This window comes from Podospora pseudoanserina, chromosome 4 (assembly GCF_035222485.1).
Source record: "Podospora pseudoanserina strain CBS 124.78 chromosome 4, whole genome shotgun sequence".
Taxonomy (NCBI): domain Eukaryota; kingdom Fungi; phylum Ascomycota; class Sordariomycetes; order Sordariales; family Podosporaceae; genus Podospora; species Podospora pseudoanserina.
Genome location: NC_085923.1, coordinates 1,256,376 through 1,274,719, shown reverse-complemented (window position 1 = coordinate 1,274,719; position 18,344 = coordinate 1,256,376). Strand labels below are relative to the sequence as shown.

At 52.3% G+C, this 18,344-nt stretch overlaps 8 protein-coding genes across 8 annotated transcripts; 5 read left to right on the top strand and 3 right to left on the bottom strand.

The window, feature by feature from the left end:
* Positions 1-110: 110 nt before the first annotated feature.
* Positions 111-2,312, top strand: QC764_409710 (uncharacterized protein). Its single transcript, XM_062947256.1, has 8 exons — positions 111-549; positions 623-807; positions 903-1,141; positions 1,196-1,318; positions 1,369-1,476; positions 1,530-1,751; positions 1,817-2,079; positions 2,135-2,312. Exons 1-8 carry the CDS (start codon positions 436-438, stop codon positions 2,165-2,167), a joined length of 1,287 nt encoding a protein of 428 aa, XP_062800244.1. The 5' UTR covers positions 111-435; the 3' UTR covers positions 2,168-2,312.
* Positions 2,313-2,609: 297 nt separating this feature from the next.
* Positions 2,610-5,191, top strand: QC764_409700 (uncharacterized protein). Its single transcript, XM_062947255.1, has 3 exons — positions 2,610-3,393; positions 3,471-4,937; positions 4,999-5,191. The coding sequence occupies exons 1-3, from the start codon at positions 2,803-2,805 to the stop codon at positions 5,041-5,043; spliced, it is 2,103 nt and encodes a 700-aa protein (XP_062800243.1). The 5' UTR covers positions 2,610-2,802; the 3' UTR covers positions 5,044-5,191.
* A 283-nt stretch (positions 5,192-5,474) lies between these two features.
* CYC3 (holocytochrome c synthase) lies at positions 5,475-7,104 on the top strand. The gene is made up of 3 exons (XM_062947254.1): positions 5,475-5,779; positions 5,847-6,529; positions 6,603-7,104. The coding sequence occupies exons 1-3, from the start codon at positions 5,687-5,689 to the stop codon at positions 6,856-6,858; spliced, it is 1,032 nt and encodes a 343-aa protein (XP_062800242.1). The 5' UTR covers positions 5,475-5,686; the 3' UTR covers positions 6,859-7,104.
* A 348-nt stretch (positions 7,105-7,452) lies between these two features.
* On the bottom strand, positions 7,453-8,076 carry QC764_409680 (uncharacterized protein; the record flags this gene model as incomplete). The annotated part of the gene is made up of 1 exon (XM_062947253.1): positions 7,453-8,076. One exon carries the CDS (start codon positions 8,074-8,076, stop codon positions 7,453-7,455), a length of 624 nt encoding a protein of 207 aa, XP_062800241.1.
* A 363-nt stretch (positions 8,077-8,439) lies between these two features.
* Positions 8,440-10,080, top strand: QC764_409670 (uncharacterized protein; the record flags this gene model as incomplete). The annotated part of the gene is made up of 1 exon (XM_062947252.1): positions 8,440-10,080. The coding sequence occupies one exon, from the start codon at positions 8,440-8,442 to the stop codon at positions 10,078-10,080; it is 1,641 nt and encodes a 546-aa protein (XP_062800240.1).
* Positions 10,081-13,774: 3,694 nt separating this feature from the next.
* QC764_409660 (uncharacterized protein) lies at positions 13,775-15,050 on the bottom strand (the record flags this gene model as incomplete). The annotated part of the gene is made up of 1 exon (XM_062947251.1): positions 13,775-15,050. Exon 1 carries the CDS (start codon positions 14,939-14,941, stop codon positions 13,775-13,777), a length of 1,167 nt encoding a protein of 388 aa, XP_062800239.1. The 5' UTR covers positions 14,942-15,050.
* Positions 15,051-15,260: 210 nt separating this feature from the next.
* Positions 15,261-17,359, top strand: QC764_409650 (uncharacterized protein). The gene is made up of 3 exons (XM_062947250.1): positions 15,261-15,501; positions 15,582-16,526; positions 16,587-17,359. The coding sequence occupies exons 1-3, from the start codon at positions 15,408-15,410 to the stop codon at positions 17,231-17,233; spliced, it is 1,686 nt and encodes a 561-aa protein (XP_062800238.1). The 5' UTR covers positions 15,261-15,407; the 3' UTR covers positions 17,234-17,359.
* On the bottom strand, positions 17,347-18,186 carry rtf2 (Replication termination factor 2; the record flags this gene model as incomplete). The annotated part of the gene is made up of 1 exon (XM_062947249.1): positions 17,347-18,186. The coding sequence occupies one exon, from the start codon at positions 18,184-18,186 to the stop codon at positions 17,347-17,349; it is 840 nt and encodes a 279-aa protein (XP_062800237.1).
* Positions 18,187-18,344: the final 158 nt, after the last annotated feature.

Below are 18,344 nucleotides of genomic sequence, written 5' to 3'. Positions count from 1 at the left end.
ACAGGGACGTTTGCTGCTCGTTGCCGGGATCTTCCTTCGTGGGTTTCTCGCTGACGCCTAGGGAGCATCCCCGAGCAAAATACACCACGATCCTCCAAGAAGTTATCAGATAGAATTCAGCTCTCAGCTCATTCTTGACATCCGTCTCCCATCGACCCAAGACCTTGGGTGATCGAACCATGGGGGGGATTATCACTCTTGGCGGTCAACTGGCCGCAAGGCCAAATCCAATATTGGCTGGGGGTGGAGATGGCACGCTATAATTGAGTGGGCCTGTTGGGCATGGCCCCTTTTTCGGGTTCAGCCAGATCAACTCCCTGCTCTCCTTGGCCGCATACATACTTGATTGGCTGTTCTTTTGACTGAAGTGAACTTGATCAGGTTCCATCCGTCTTCAACCGGCTCCCATATCATACAAACGGCAAGTGTCACACCATGGGCTATTTAAAGACCAAGTTCAAACGCCTGCTCGAAAAGATCGAGGACAGGATCGAAGGTGAAAAGGAGCCTGAGACCAACGATGACCGAAAAGTCTTCGCCCACTACATGGTTCGCAATTCCCCAGCCCGCTTCCCCCCCAGCCAGGTAGCTGTCAAGACCATTATCTAACAGTCGAATTCAGGTTGGCCTGACATGTCACCAAACTGTCGAGCAATGGGTCCACGATATCAAGACTGCCAAGGAGGCCGGTATCGATGGCTTTGCTCTCAACATTGGGCCTTCCGACCCGTGGACAGAGACTCAACTCTCTCATGCCTATCACGAGGCTGAGGAGCTGGGTGAGTTTGTCATGTTTATTTCTTTCGAGTATGTCTGCCTAGGTCCTTGTTCAGCAACACACCTTGACGATACAAGATGGGCCAAATGGCGGTGTGTAGCGAACTGACTCTTTTTCATCATAGTATGGCCTGCGGAGAGTGGTCAGTTTCACAGGTTGTTGACCTCATCAACCGCTTCAGGGAATCAAGCGCACAGTTCATTGTGGACGGGCGACCTTTGGTTTCAACTTTCGAGGGTCCAGGTTGGGCTGAAAATTGGATTTCAGTTCGGGAACAGACAGGCAACATCTTTCTTGTTCCTGATTGGTCTAGCCTTGGCCCATATGGAATTTCTGAGAAACTGGATGTCATCGACGGAGCTTGTAAGCCATGCTGTGCTGGATTCATATCTCTCATGAGTGCTAATTCGATTCCAGTTTCGTGGGACGCCTGGCCCAAAGCTGGTCAAAATCAGATGAACATCAACGAAGATCTCTTGTACTGTGACAACCTCAAGGGCAAGAAATACATGATGGGTGTTAGCCCATACTTCTATACGAGTGAGTCATGCGCCTCCAGCATAGTGGTGACACGAAAACTAATCAAACAGACTTGCCGCAATGGAACAAGAACTGGTACTGCTCAAGCGAGAGTCTGTGGCATGATCGATGGCAACAAGTACTTGATGTATTGCCTGACTTTGTTCAGATCATCACATGTGAGTTTTACCCAAGGGCCGAAACGGGCCATTGCTGACTTCGGTTTTCAAAGGGAATGACTTTGGCGAGTCAAGTTACATCTGCGATACTGTGCCAGCGCAAGTTGTAGAAGGCGCAGAAGAATACGTCAATGGCTACTCGCACTCAGCCTTCCGAGCCGTCCTCCCATATTTTATTGCTGCATATAAGTCTGGTTCTCGTCTTGTGGATTTTCCAGAAGACACGGTCATTGCCTGGTACCGAACAACTCCGGCAAGTGCGGGAGAGGGTTGCGGTAAGTCGGGAATCAACTAGCTGGGAATTAACTAGTTGAGAGAGTGTATGACTGACTTTGGGCAGGCACCACCTGGGGCCAGGGCGGTGAGATACCGGCGTCCCAAGGGGCAAGAGACGTCGTTTCGGTTATGGCGTTGGTCAAGGTCCCAACCAACATCACCGTCGCAATCGGCAGCCGCTGGAAGAGTGTGGGCACCAGAATCGACAGCCCCCTTTCCTATTTTGAGATTCCGTTTGATGGCAGCGCCACCGGGCCTGTCACAATTGCCATGAACGGCAAAACCGTCGAGGGTCCCTCAATAACGAATGAATGCCACGAGGGCAGGGTGAGTACCACCACCAACCTTCTGCTAGGTACACGATGCTGATTATATCCCCCAGATGCATTTCAACTCGATTGTGATTCGGCTTTGAGGAGAGTGATAGGCAACTATCGGCTGGGTGATTTTGGAGTTTGGGTTGATTGAAAAGCATGTTGACATTTAATTTTGCAGCTTTGGGAAAATAGGATTTAGTAGAAGTCTAGAAGAAATACAAATATTGGATAATGGATAGGGAATTGGAACAAATCACCCTCCCCACAAAATAGTGTAATTGGCATAGCAAAAGTAAGTTAGCCTATACCATATGTAAACTATGCTCCAAAAACAGATTGATAGGCCTTTTAAATATCTCTAAAAACATGTTGACTATCTTTAGAGAAAGGCCTAATCATTATTCTTCAAGGTATGGTTTACAATATAATATGGGTTAACCTACTTTTGTGTCAATTGTTTTGTGTTAAGGGTGCAAATGTCGGGTCCCGCTTGTGGATCGGGATCCTCGGGAACCCTTTGCGTCCCCTGTCTGTGCGCGGGTCAACGACGTCACAGCTGGTCCTGCATCTTCCGTCCCAGCTCCTCGAAGCCGCCAAAGGTCTCGAAACCTCTATGCGCGTCCATGTCGCCAGGAATAACAGTGCCCTTTCAGTTGCGACGAAGACGGTATGACCATGCTCTTGGCGACCTGCTCGACACCAATCTGTTTTCTCTCGGCGGCTTTGTGACGACATGAGTGTGCTTCTCACCCTTGGCCGCCTTTCCCGCCGCGCGGAGGCTTTAAGATGTGCCGGCTGTCCTTCTAATCTTCTGCACGGCTGTATACGATCATCACACCCACCTTCCCGTACATTTTCTTCGCATACACAGTCCCCATTACGTCTGGGACAATACCGTCATCGTTCATGGCGACAACGTCCTCACTCTCCAAAGCTAGCTTCAGCTGGTGCCAGCGGCTTGGCCGCTGCAGCATTTGTCGAATTGTCAGAGAAGGACAACGAAGGACCGCGGGATACCGGAGAAAAGCGCATGCTCGAGGTCTCTCGTGATGAAATCAAGAAGAAGATCTCGGACAGCGACACTGGACTAACGCGTATGCGACACCAGATTGTGTTGTTCCTCGATCTATATATATGGGAGCCAATTTGCACCGGCTTCCGCTTCCTTCAGCTTGTTACTATCTTTGTTCCAGTCATTTTGACTGTGCCAGCGATCTGGATTGGCAACCGACGGGCCGATCGTGACAATGAACGGACAGGTACGCTTTGGTGGTACGGATTTCTGGTGCAGGCTATGGAATGGGCAGGCCCAGCCTTCATCAAGGTAGGTTTGAGTCCTGGTCTCTTGCCATTCTTTCTGAAGTCCATAGTCTGAGATCTACCACTGACAGCTCTGGATAGCTTGGGCAATGGGCTGCTTCCAGGTCTGATGTCTTCCCCGACGAACTGTGTGCGATCATGTCGAAACTCCACGCGGATGCGCCAGCCCATTCCTTCCATGCTACCAAACAAATTGTTCGAGCTGCTTTCGGTGGCTGCGAATTTGAGGAGATTTTTGAAGAGTTCGACGACAAGCCTCTCGGTGTTGGTGCAATTGCGCAGGTGTACAGGGCCAAGCTAAAGCCTGGCCTTACTGTCCCTGTCGATGTGGATGAAGGGGACACTCCTGAAGACCTCCGCCGGCACGTCTACAAGAATGTAGAAAGCGTTCTCAAGTTATCGCCAAAACGGGTTCCTTCGTCTTATGTGGCCGTCAAAGTCCTACATCCCGGAGTCGAACGAACTGTCCGGCGGGACCTACGCATCATGTGGTTTTTCGCCACCATTTTGAACTCAATACCCACCATTGAGTGGCTCTCGCTTCCCGACGAGGTGGACCAGTTTGGGGAGATGATGAAGCTACAGTTAGATTTGCGCATCGAGGCTGCCAACCTTTCCAGATTTCGCAAGAATTTCAAAGAGAGGACGACGGCCTCTTTCCCGTTCCCATATGCCGAATTCTGCACCAGAAATGTGCTGATCGAGGAGTTTGCGCATGGTATCCCCTTGGCTGACTTTATGGCGAATGGTGGCGGGGTTTTCCAGCAAGCCATCGCCTCGGAAGGCCTCGACGCTTTCCTGCGGATGCTGCTGTTGGACAACTTTGTCCACGCTGACTTGCACCCTGGAAACATCATGGTGCGCTTCTACGAGACGGAGCGGCCGAGCCTACGTTTGCGCCAGATGCACGATAGCCATGAACCTCAATCTGAAGGGGACGTGACAGAGCAGGTCCTGGCTCGCCTGCGTCCATTCCGAAACAACAAGGAGCAATGGGTAGCAGAACTAAGCAAGATGGACAGAGAGGGTTTCCGGCCGCACCTGATATTTATCGATACGGGCCTAGTGACGGAGCTCAACGAGACGAACCGACGCAACTTCCTGGACCTGTTCCGCGCCGTTGCTGAATTCGATGGCTACAAGGCTGGCCACTTGATGTGCGAGCGGTGTCGGCAGCCAGATGCCGTTTTGGACAAGGAGGTGTTTGCGCTGAAGATGCAACACTTGGTACTTGGTGTCAAGAGCCGTACTTTGGCTCTGGGAAACGTCAAGATTGGTGATATCCTGCAAGAAGTCCTGAACATGGTGCGGCAGCATCATGTCCGCCTAGAGGGAGACTTTGTCAATGTCGTCATTAGTATACTGCTGCTCGAGGGTATTGGTCGGAGCCTCAACCCCGATGTTGACCTGCTGAGCAGCTCGCTTCCCATCTTGAGACAGTTGGGTGCTCAGAGCGGGAAGGATATGGTAAAGGAAGGCGACTTCTCCATGTTGATGGTATGGGTGGGCCTGGAAACAAGAAGGTTTATGCAGGCCAGTATTGAAGATGTGAGTTTCGTTCCACTGCTTGATCAGTGTGACGTAGTACTAACAGCCCCGGTATCCGTAGGTTGAACGATGTGTCAAATATGACCTTTTGTCACCCAATGTCTAGGGCAAACCAGCAAAAGATGCCCTTTTTCACACCGGAACAGCATCGTACGATTCTGCCATGATTTATACACAACTCCTAATACATATTGTACTCTACTGTGGACCCGGATATGCTTTCTGCAATCGTGACACTGTGGTTGGTGAAGCGGACGACGTTGCAAACAGAATAACTGGTATCTTTAAAAACAGGCCTTTTAACGATTCTTTAGGCTTTTTGATCATTTTCAAGGCCTCTTGACTAATCTTAAACCTCTTTACTATGTTTAAAGCCTGTTGATTATCTTTTAAGGCCTATTAGCTATGTTTCGAGGCCTGGTTCAGTGTTTCGCAGTGCCAGGTATTTTGTCCGCAACGTGGGGCGCGATGGAACGATCGCCTGTGGGGCCGGCGGCAGTGGAGAGATGGGTCTTGGCAGCGCGGGACCGAAAGATCTGTAAAATGCGCGTCATCCTTGGTGGGCTTTTTTCTCTTCAACAGCCTAGGCCGAAAATTGGGGCCGTTTTTTCCCTTATCTCCATCCGAGAAATCTAATCAGTGCTTGAATCCAAGACTTGCTCGCACGATCTTCGTCGGTTTGCCAGTCCACATTGACCTTGGATCGACCAGTAGATTTTCCGATAAAGCACCACATACAACCAGTTACCATGGGTTGGTTTTGGGCCGATGCCACGCCTGCCGCTCCGGCGGTTTCGAAGCCTCTCAACCATCCTCAGAGCGGCGGCGATGCTGCCCCTCCTGTAAGTAGCTCACGAGTTACATTTCCCCCTTTTCTGCACCGCAGGTCGTATCTGACAGCATTTTGAGCCTGGATGCCCTATGCACAACAAGAAGACCGTTGATACCTTCGCCTCCGCTGCTCCAACCCCCGCCGCCGCTCCTGCTCCCACGCCGCCCGCTTCTGGATGCCCCGTCCCGCACAGTAACCCTTCCGCAGATGCGGCGTTATCATCATGCCCGGTTCCTCACGGTAGCGCCCCTGAGCCCACAGCCGATAACCAACAGTCGTTTCTCTCGAAATTGAATCCCCTAAACTACATGTTCCACTCTATCTCGCAGGAGAGAGCCCCGAACCAGACTCATGCGCTCCCAACATCCAGAGACGAATCATCCATTCCCAAGGGTACTGGAGACGGAAACTGGGAATACCCTTCCCCCCAGCAGATGTACAATGCTTTGCTACGCAAGGGTTACACAGACACCGACGTGACGGCCGTCGAGAGCATGGTTGCGGTTCACAACTTTCTCAACGAGGGTGCGTGGGGGGAGATTGTGGAGTGGGAGCGCCGGTTCGGCAAGGGCTTGCTGCGCGGTTGGGAGGTCAGCAAGCGTGGGGAGGACAATGCCGACATCGAACTGAGGCGCTTGGAGGCTCAGGAGGGCGGACGGGAACAACCTACCCTGATCAGGTTCCAGGGGAGGCCCAAGGAGATGACGCCCAAGGCGGCTATTCTGCAGATGTTGGGACGGGTGTATCCTTCCAAGTTTGGGTACGTTTTGCGCTCTTCGATCGGTCTGTGAATTGTCATAGCAGGTTCACTAACATCTTTCGTCTTTTTCCAGCACCGAGCCTCCCTTTGATCGCCATGATTGGTTCGTTTCGCGCAATGTGAACGGGCAGCAGAAGGAGGTCAGGTATGTCATTGACTTCTACTCGGGGCCACCAGAGCCCACAGGTGAGCCTGTCTTCTATCTGGACGTTCGGCCTGCCGTAACCCCAACAGCAGCTGTGGAGCGCCTCATGCGTTGGGGCGGTGACGTCTGGTGGAAGGCCTCCGGGTCCGAGGTTAGGGAAGAAAAGAAGAACGCACGGTTGTAATGCATTGGCCGTACTCCTCTTGGATAGAGTGTCCGGTCAGAGATTGGCAGGTCGGAACTGGGCGTTACACTGGGCGGCGCAAAGGGACAACGGAACAGGGTTCGTCAATCTGTCTTTTTCCCTTTCGAGGTTTGCATTGTTTCCACTCCCTTCTCCTGCATGTAGAAAACATTCGTCTTCTGTTGTTGTATGATAAATAATCACGTGTGTCATGACAAATATACTTTTTTGGCTACAGATTTCGTTCTCTATACTCACAGGTATTTACCAACATAGGGAGTCAAAAGACAGGCATCGGACCTTCGATATTGAAACTTAGAATTTTAACGACGGAACTCATCTAGTTTAACAATACTCTAGCGGCCAGAATGCCAATAACCATCAATGCCTCCAACAGGTGCTACTCCTAGTCATCAGCGTTCTAAAGCAGTACCACGCCACCACAGATTCCCCCCTCAGGATACAAAATCTTTAACCACCGGTCCAATTATCAATGCAAAATGCTCAAATTGCTCCTCAAAGGCAATGGGGCACATCATCAGGCCCATCATCGGGCTTATCATCAGGTTTATCATCGGGTGAACTCTCCTTCTGTCACGCAGTCTCGGCATCACACGCAGCCTTCTTCTCGCAAGCAGGTTTGGTCGGCTCATCGACATCGCCGGTGCTGGTACGGCGAGAGTCTTCGGTGGCAACACTGAGAGTCCGGTCTTGATTCACGCCTGGGGGCGACGAGACATCACATTCGGTGTTGACAGGGGCATTGGTAGTGGACGGGCAGCTGTAGCTAGAGGCATCGTCGGCCTTCTTAACCTTGTCGCCATCGGAACAGGCTGAGGGGCTTTTGGAGCAAGCAGCAGCGTAGGACTGATCCATGGTACTTGATGGCCGGTGACGGTGAAGACTTGAGTAATCGACGGTTGGGGGCGAGACAGTCTCCTTCTGCCGAGGGCAAGAGACTGTGAGGGCGGTAGGGGAATGAGTGTAGGAACGCAGAATGTGAGGATGTTGAGGGCGATGGTGCCGAATCGAGAAGTCAGCGTAAGAGTGTGTGTGTATTACTGATCTTATTGCTTGAGAATAGCTGGTCCAAAATTTGGAAGTATGCTTGGGAGACGAGAAGAGTGGGAGTTTGGGGCCTGGAGGAAAGGGATATTTAAAGTAGACATGTTGGGTCCCGTTGCCCTCCTTCCTAGTATTTGATTTCATGAGTGTCATGACGTTTATTGTCACCTTCGTGCCTCCTCCTTTTGGAGATCACGGTCTCGCATCATTGTCTCCGGTGGAAAGGGCAGTTGGTACACAGGCATTATTTGGAAGCTGTGGCTCGCTGAGAGATGTCTGAAAAAGGATATTGCTGGTGTGAGCCAGTGCCAAGCCACCACAGCTGGTTGGCAGCTGTGGGTCTCTCAAAGCGGTGAACTGCAGATCCATTGAATTATTTTTGGGCAAGAGAAAGATTGAGAGAGAGGTTGCTCTCTGCGCATTCGCAAACCGAGCGCATTCCCGTCCTTTTTTTGCCCAACCGCCATAGTTCGACGACCTCCCTCCCAGTACTCGGGCTTTGGACATCCGACGGCCATGACAGCAATCGGTGGCTCACAAACACCATCAACTCAGCCAGCCCTCGACCAGGCGCCACCGTATGTACGGTTACACGTTACGCCGCTGGACGCCGACCTGCTGAAAGTATTCCTCTCGTCAGCGCTCCTTCCAAAGGCACGCAACATCTCCTACCACACCCTCGACACTTTTCCCGACAAGCGGTACGGTTATCTGGAGCTGCCAAGCGAAGACGCCGACAAACTCAGGAAGAAACTCAACGGCTCGATTCTGCGGGGCGTCAAGATTCGCATCGAGCGTGCAAAGCCCTCCAGGATCCCAGAACCTCTCGGCGACGAGGCAATGGCCAAAGAACAGAAGGACAAGAGGGTCAAGGACGACGCGCACCCAGCAAAAGACAATTCCAAAAAGAGAAAGCGCGACAATGACGAAATCAGCGGCATTGTTTTCGACAACGACAGGAAGGTCAAGAGGGGATGGACCACTGCCGACGAGCCCAAGGAAAAGAGGTCGAAGAAGGACAAGAAGGACAGCAAGGACAAAAAGAAGAAACAGGAGCGATCAAAATACACGGATCATGCCGAATGTCTGGTCAAGACGATCCTGCCTGCGAATGCCGTACCATCGGCTGAAGACGACACCGGATCCAAGAGGAAGAAGAAGGGCAAATTTCGCGAAGTAGTTGTTCACGAGTTCGAAAATACAACGAAATTCCCGAACTTTCTCAAGACGACAGTGTCATCCGGCCCTTCAAAACCACCTTTGGAGTTTGCCGAGGGTAAGGGATGGGTGGACGAGGACGGCAATGTGGTTGAGGCTGTGACCGTGACCCCGCCCCCTCCAACATTCAGGATCTCAGCTCCTAAGAAGGTGGAGCAGAGCGAGAGTAAGAGCGAGTCGAGCAGCAACGACAGTAGGAGTGGTGAGGAGTCAGACAGCGACAGCGAGTCTGACAGCCCCTCTTCGCCCACAAAAGCAGCATCAACCCCCAACCACAAAACGCAACCAAAACCTAGCCCAACACCACAACACAACAGTTCACCCTTACCATCAACACTCAGCCCTGAGCTTTCTAGACCTAAATCGTCAAGTTCGGTCAAGAGCTTGGCTATCAAAATCCCCCCTGCTACCCCGAGCGAGCCCAAGACAATACACCCTCTGGAAGCATTGTACAAGCGTTCTCAGCATACCGACGGTGAGACAGCCGAGGGGGGAACCGAGTCAAAGGGCTTCAGCTTCTTTGGCGGTGGCGATGGGGACAATGACAATGAGGATGCTGGTGCAGCTGCAGATGGGCTCCAGATCCCCATGACTCCTTTTACACGCCAAGACTTCGAGATTAGGGGCATCCGCAGCGCAGCGCCTACTCCAGATACGGCACACCCAACAGGCGGTCGGTTTAAGCCATGGGATGACGATGATGAGGATATGGAGGACGATGGTGGTCATGAGGACTCTCTCCGTGAAGGCAACGAGCAGCCCGGTGCATCCACTAATCGGTCGGGTGTACCGGAAGGCGACAAGCCTGCCAGTGATTTTCAAAAATGGTTCTGGGAAAATCGTGGTGACCTCAACAGATCTTGGAAAAAGAGAAGGAAGACAGCTGGGAAGGAGAAGAGGTATAGAGAGAATAGAGCTCGGATGGCGCGAGCTATCTGATAGTTATACTCGAAGATCTCGGATGGCCTATATATAGCAAGCGTTCATAATAATCACAAGATTGGAAGACAAGACAAATCAACAACCGAGGCGCTTTGGCCTGCTACTTTACATTATGTTACATCACCCCCTTTCATGATCCAATCCCAAGTAAACAAACACAAATTCAACACCGGGGGTTATCTTCCGTCCCATTCTAATCATCTGCCAGCCTCAGCGTTGAGGGTTTCGACACCACGCCCCAGCGTCCCCTTCTTCATCCTGAACTTCTCCTATCCCAAGCTCGTCGTCCTTCTTGTCCTTCTTCTTGTCCTTCTTCTTGTCCTTCTTCTTGTCCTTCTTCTTGTCCTTCTTCTCCCCTTTCCCACGAGGGCAGGTCAGCGCCGTGTTGGCTCCTGGTAGTGAACTCCGAATGGGCTATACGGCTGTGGCACTGTTGTGCCCATCTCGGACCAGATGCTGTGCTGGGTGTCAGAACGACAACCCAAGCCTCTGGTTCCCTCACCAGAGCTTTCCACGGGCTTCCCATGCTCAAGCGAGTCAAGTTCGAGAAGCGACCGGCGCGGCACAGACTTGACCACCTCCTTGCCTTTGCCCTTGCCCCTGCCCTCGCCCTCGCGCTTGCCAGCCCCGACAGCCGCCCCCTTCCCCCGCTCTGCCTCCGCCGCGGCCGCAGAGGTCTCGGCTGGCGTGGAAAGTGTGAGAGCCTGACTGGCACCCACGCCCCCCGTCGCCTTCCCACCTATCCAGGCTTCGTTCTCTGCCAGCTTGTTGACGGCTTTGCCGTCACGCCACCAAAGAAACCCGAAAACGAACAGCACAAGAAGGAAGAGTCCCAAACTTCCCCAGAGCCAAACCCACACACCAGTTTCCACCCCCTTTTTGCCCTTGGCTTGGCAGAGAGCTAAGCCAACGCTCATGAAGATATTGGCAAAGAGGAGCAACGCCGCGATCCCACACCCAACCAGCCGTCCCCAGCTCTGGCGCATGGCGCCCTTCCAGAGCACCCTGGTTGCCTTTGGCAAGTCCCGGGTGTGCCTCCCATCGAAGGCGATGATGCCGCTGGGGTGGCGGAGGCTGGGACCCTCCCGGAAGTCCTGGCCAGCCGCCAGGCCTTGGCTCCCACTGGGGGAATCGCCAAGGCTGATGGAGACAAAGTCTCCATCGCTGGCGAGGGAGCGCGCGGCAGCACCGCGTGCTGAAGCCCTGGGGGGGGCGCCACCAGCAGCAGCACGGGTCGCCTGCGCGCGGCCAGCCCATAACTTCTCGAGTGGGCTCGGGGCGCGGCTGCTGCCACCAGCAGCGGTGCCGGGCGCTTGGAGATTTTGGGAGGCTTCTCAGTTGGTTAACAACTTGCCTCGTTTTATTTAGTCTGAGCTTGTAGCATCAACTTACCGATGACGGGGCGGTTGGTGTGGCTGCCAATCGCCATTCCAATACCCCCATGGGTATCGGATCTGTCTCGACCCATATCTGTCATCTCAAACTGCTCTGGCTCGTGATTCTAGCCACGCTGTGTCCCTTGGTTTGTCATTCTTTTGGTTCAAGTTGTTGGACTTTGTGTTAGCTCCAGTTGCTTGTGATGCTTACAAGTGTATGAAATCAGATCCGAATCACTGCACGCACAGGAACTTTAAGTATTGAACTGGCCTCAGCTGTCACCGGCTAATGTTGATGAAATGCGGAGTGCTGGGTGCTCAAGCTTACCCGATTCCTGGTTGATGGCTGATCTCTTTGGGGGGTTGTTCTTGCTTGAGATCGATGTTGGAATAGCACACCAACTGATGTCGATGATGGGTGGAGGACTGGGCTCTTTAGCTTCAGATCTTTGGTTTGATTGTCTCGTAAGTTCTTGCTCCTATCGTCCTTGCTGCTGGCTTCTCTTGATCCTAGTCGTTCAACTGCTCAAGACCGGAGTCGAAATGCTTCCGATGCTGGAGAAACGTGCTCTTCGGAGTGCTTGGATTCGGGTAATTCAAACTCAGGATCGTATTGAAGGCTGAGTAGAGACTTTATCTGCTTGTAGAATCAAAAGGGCCCGTGAAATCGAAAGGTGAGTAGCAGCTGTGAGAACTGGTGGTTAAGATGTGAAGTCTGATTCGATTCGGGAACAAACTCAGGAGGAAGTGAACGCTCAGCTACTGACTTGAATCAATTCAGAGACTCAAAAGAGAAACAGAAGTTGTAGGATGGTGTGATCAAAGCTGGCTGTTGTGGTTCTTGATTCTCGAGCTGCCCAAGTTGAATGAAAGATTGGTACGCGGACCTCGGAGCTGTATCTGCTCAGGGGTTTAAAGGCAGACAGAGAGTGTATGAGCTGGCGATCGAAGCTCAGAGAATCGAACCCGGAATAAATCAGAAGAAGAGGAAGACTTGAAGATGGAGTTAGAGCTTGTGAGGAACTGAAGATGCGAAGAAGGGTCCCTAGAGCTGGCGGTCTCGGGGTAGAATTCGAAGCCGCAAGTTGAAAATATGAAACTCTTTCTCGCTGGTTGTGTAGAGGACTATAACGAAGCGTTATTCCTGTGGTCCCCAGAAGTGAGACGTGGGGAGAGTGGATAGGGCTTGGTGATACGTGGCTACGGTGTATAGGGCTTGTTAATACGCGGCTATGGTGTATAAAGCTTGTCGGTACGCGACTACAGAGTCCAAAAGCTTCAAATGCGTCTATCAGGCAAGGGGTGTCTTGAATTGACATACACATGATGCGCGACCACAGAGTCTAGCAGCTTCCAATGTGGCTATCAGGCGAGGGGCTTCTTCAGGTGAATAACACATGGACCCTCAATCCAGCTGAGCGACTAAGCCAGTTATTTCGAGCAAAACCAGGGGAGCAAGTTTGATAGACGTCCAAGATAAACTATCCTTTCCCCCAGAGCCTTGCTGCATACCTTACAAGAACTGCATGGTACACTTCAGCCTGTTCTACTTATCGCAGTACAACTTCCAGATTTGACAACCTTCGTGTTTTCATAACACACTCTCGGAATAAATCGAGGGTGATTTCACTTCAGACCCACTCAAACTTCTGCAAAGGTTTACTGTTGCAACATGTGGCAGGTATCTAGTGATCTTCATGCTCGTGATATAAGGAGCGTAATTTCACCAGGGCATGGAGGCCAGCTCACCCACAAGTGCAAACAGTCATGCGGAGGCTGCAACAAAATTGTCATGGTGGGAATGATAATGGCCAGCATGCAATTGGTGGCGGATGTCTTTCATTTGTATAAGCAGTCCTTGGGTCTTTTTATCCCTGCCAAGACCAGCCCCTGACCTAGGGGCTGATTGTTTACACAACAAACATCGATCAACATAATCCTGGGGGATAAGCACGATAATTAAGGTCTCTAATTTAGAACAACACCTCTAGCATATATTTTTTTTATTTTCCCTTGTCTCAGAAACTTGAATTATGTAGAAGATAAGATGTCCAAGATGAGAACCCAAAGACAATGCCTGTACCAAAGCTCCTCGACTTCGTGATGGAAGGTCTACTACTGATTCAAAATACAACTCACGCAGTTGAATGGTATAGCGGAATGTGATAGGTTCTAAAATTAATATATCGATTGACAATTGGTGTTCTGTTACCTTAATACAATAATCTTTAGGACTGGCAACGGCCAGATACCATGCAAATTAAAAAGGCGAGACACAGGATGGCAACTTGTTGTGGTTCATCAGCCAAATATATCTAGCTTTTTTCTATCTCTACCTGAAATATAAGGGCCCAGTCGGTGAATTCATCCTTTTGGCCATCCCATGGTTTGACGAGCAGCTCCGAGGCAGCAAATGCATCAAAGAAGCATTGGTCCATTAGACGGTCAATCTCGTCAGGATCAAGGTCATAGAAAGCCATCGCAAGGTTCCCAAATCTTTCTGGGATTCCCTTCAAAAGCGCCAAGACTTCATCAAGGCGAGCAGGGACATTGGAGTCTGATGTTGGAGGGGTGTGCGGCAATGGCTTGAGCCTGCGCTTAGCGGCAGCTTGGTAAAGTAAAGAGGTCAGGCGTAGTCGCCTGAGACATGATTCCAAACGATCTCTGATTTTGTGTGGGTCGTCTCGTGGGATGTAACTTTGAGAGTTCATCAGGTCGTCCAACATGGCCTGGGTGCTTGCATTCGCAGAGAGGGAAGCAGACCCAAGGTTGTTGGTGATCCCTGCAACACCATCGTCGCCCTCGTCGTCATCATCATCATCCCCGTCGTCTCCTGTTTCCTCGCCCCACTCTTTCAACTCCTCCATAACATCCTTTAGCGTCTCACGTAACTGGTCGACCTTGTAGACCAAGTTGCCGCCGAATCCCCGCTTGCAAAATGCCATCAGGTCGTCGCACGCAGCCCATAACAGACCAGTAGCGGCAATGCTGCCCTTGCCGCCGGCTGCACCAGCCGCTGCATTCTTTTTGCCATCTTTCAGGATTTTCCCGTCCTTGGGAATCTGGGATAGCAGGTCACGGAGCTCCTTGAGCACGCGGGCCACCTTCCAAGCCAGATCCTTCTGAATTGCCCGTGTATACCGTCTGGCTGTGCATTCTTGGGCAGAAGCTGCCAAACCAGGAAGGGGACCAGCTATAAGCTCTCGTACAACTTTGGTGATGGCTGTTGGCGTGAAGGGGTCATTGATAATAAGAAGAGAGATCTTTGTGGCGTGTGCTCTGATGAGGGTAGCCGAATCGTGTGCCAATGAAAGTGCATCGAGGGAACCACCTCCTGGCGACTGCTGAACTCCGGGGGAGGCTGTGGTACTGATTTCCTGGGAGCTGAGACCCGAAACAACTACTTCAAGTTGGCCGATGAGGGTGAGCGCATCCGACACAACGGTGGTGAGTGTTTCGAGAGCGTCGCCGGAAGACGGCATGATGCTAAATGTGATGCCGCTACAGAGAATACAGCTATGTACAGACGGGACTGCTGCTTGCGACTTCGGTTGAAGCTAGAATGTCAGCGGCGGGTTGTCCGTGATGAAGATGGCGGGGCAGCAGCTTTGAGCTGGAGTTTTTTGCCCATCTCTGTGGGGTTACCCCAAGTTTTGGGCCTTTAGGAGATAAGCACAGTTCCGGCAGGCAACTTGTCCCCCAAGGTTCTCCTTTCACGTGACCAGCCACCCCTCCCCTGACAGCTGCCAGGTGTCTCGAGTGCAACTTGAACTGGGGCTGGGCGGGAAGTTGGCAAGCTGTCCTGTGTCCGAGGCTGGAACTGCAAGTTTGATGACACAGCTCCGTCCAGTCTTGATAACCTAGTGAGGCTTTGAGATTTCAACATCCCTGGGGCAAAAAGGTAGCAACAAGTCCCCGTCACCCGTTACCCAATTCAGGCCCCGAACAATGCGCAGGACAGGCGCATTGGCGCTTTTGGGCGCCATTGCTCACGGCAGTCTCGCTGCATCAGAGAGCTTGCCGCGGGGCGTTGGACCCGAGTGTAAGTCCCCTTCGTCGACACTTCCATTAGCTACAGTCGGGATGCTGCTGCTAACAGCAACCTGTCTTGTGCCGCCGTAGTTGTCAAGTTCTTCGAAAGTAAAACAACCTTTACATGCATCGGCAATCCCTCCATCACCCTCAAGGCGTCACAGGTCAATGACAACTCGTGCGACTGCCCCGATGGCTCGGACGAACCTGGGACCGCCGCCTGCGCCAATATTGACCCCCTATCTCCAGAACAGCCACTTCCAGGCTCCGTAACCGGCACCACCAACACAACCGCCGCCCTCCCCGGCTTCTGGTGCGTCAACGCCGGCCATGTTGGAAGCTACCTCCCCTTCATGTACGTCAACGATGGCGTCTGCGACTACGAGCTGTGTTGCGATGGCAGCGACGAGAACACTCATGCCGGTGGTGTCCAGTGTGAAAACCGTTGCGATGCTATTGGGAAAGAATATCGACGTCTGGAAGAACAACGGAGACAGAACAAGGAGCGGTCGGTGAAGAAGAGGCGCACGTTGGTCAAGGAGTCCCGTGAGCTGCGCCGACGGGTGGAGGTTAAAATTGCGAACCTCAAGACAGAGGTGCGAGACCTTGACGCCAAGAAGGCAGAAATGCAGGCCAAGTTTGATGAGGTGGAACGCTCAGAAAGAGGAAAGGTCGTCAAGAGTGAAGGCCAGGGCGGCAAGCTGGGTGTTCTCGTTGGTCTGGCCAAAAGCCGCGTCAATGAGTTGCGAAATACGTTGGACAAGGTCATGGACCAGCGGGATGATCTTCAAGACAAGGTCGACCAACTGGAGGACATCCTCACCAAGCTCAAGGAGGAGTACAATCCTAACTTCAACGATGAGGGCGTCAAGGCTGCGGTCAAGGCCTGGGAGGATTACGCTGCAGGACAGCCCAGCGAGCCCAAGGGAGACCTCGCCGACTCCGATATTATGGAGGTGCTAAAAGAGGATAGTGAAACATCTGGAATCAATTGGGCCGAGTTTGAGACTGGCGAGGCGAGCGATGTTGACGTCGGTAAGTTGTTCAAACCTGCATACAATTTTCAGACACGGAGGCTCAGCTAACAACCGGTAGTGTACAACTGGGAGGCCTATCTTCCAGTGCCAGTCCGCGACTATGTTCACCAGAAGCTCAACCTCCTCCGGGTTTGGGCGATCGAGAATGGCATCCTTGCTGACAACCCTACCAGTGGCGGAGAGTCTCGTTTGGTCACAGCCGCAAGGGAGGCCCGCGATTCTGCCACGAATGCACATTCGGTAAAGCTGGGCCAGCTGGAAGAGGAGCAGCGGGAGCTCGAAAAGGACTATGGCCCTGATGATGTTTTCCGTGTCCTGAAGGGCAAGTGCATCAGCGGTGAGGCTGGCGAATATGACTATGAGCTCTGCTGGTTCGACAAGACCACTCAAAAGAGTAAGAAGGGCCATGGGAATACCAACATGGGCAACTTTGTGCGCATTGACAAGGAGTTTGTGGATGAGGAAGAGAGACTTGACGGCAAGGGACTGGGCAAGGGCCAGAGGTTGGTTTTGCGGTATGAGAATGGGCAGGGGTGCTGGAACGGGCCCAACAGGAGAACCGACGTTTACCTTGGCTGTGCTGAGACAGACGAGGTCTGGCGCACGGTAGAGGCTGAGAAGTGCGTGTACAGGATGGAGGTCGGCTCCCCAGCTGCCTGTGAAGATGTTCAGGAGCCCGGCGTGCCGATTAAAAACGAGCTATAGAGAGACACGATGGGGGAGGGTGTGGTCAGGCGCGTGTATAGTGAAATTGTATTTATTTGGGTATATTACGTATAGCGACACTTGCAAAGCACAATTGAAAGATACATTGTTTGTTAGTTCCCTGCAGCAACCAGTTTCCTCCGCTTGTTGCGTTCCTCTTGCTCAGCAAGCACCTTGGCAGTAAGCGACGCTGTCATGGCATTGTTGATGCCACTCACCCGGTGCGAGGTGGCTGACTTGGGCGTTGCCTTCGCAGTGTCCTCTTCTCCTGTTGCGGAGCGAGTGCCATTGGCCTCGTCGGCCTTGCGTTTCTTTTTGCTGGATGATTTATCCTTCTTTAAACTGTGCGTCAAGCCCTTCGCACGGAGGGCTTCGTTTCTTGCCGCTAGTCTTTCCATGTCGGACTTCTCAGTTGGCAAGATAGGGATGATGTCCTCGGAGTGAAACGGCTCGCTACACTCGGGACAGACTTCTTCGTGTATCTGCTTGATGGCTGTTTCGGCAAAGACATGGCCACATGGAACAAGGTACACAGATTTGGTGGATGCCCCCAACTCCTTTAGCGTCACCGGACAGGCCCATATTCCCTTTTCCTTTGTTCCAGGGGATGTGTACCATTTGACCTTAAGCTTAACAATATCTCGAAGAGATTTGATACCGGTAGATGCGAACGTAGCCTCCGGGGACTCGCCGTTCGCTGACTCGGTGGTTTTGGTGTCATCGCTGTCGCCCGGCATCAGGCCCTTGAGAATGGACTCGTAGTTGTAGAGGCGGCCACGCCAGTCAGACACAGCATTTTCGAGATCCAGAAGCTCCGAGGTGAGGGGATCATGAGTCCAAGCGTGGTTGAGACTCTCGTGTGCGGTTGCTTTGAGCTCGCTTACTGTTGGCGCGCGGGCTGCGTCTTTGACCAATTCGCGCCTCTTGGGAATGGAGCCTCCATCGTTTCCCATGGTAAGAGCTGTCTAAGAGTAAGTTCGTTGAGAGCGCAAGGCTAGTGGGTTTGATTTCTGTGGTGGAAAGTTGAAGTTGAGGATCTGAATACTTGGTGTTGAGGAGTGCAGCATGGCAGGTTTGCCGCAGACCAGTACCGTCTTCCCAGCACGCCAAA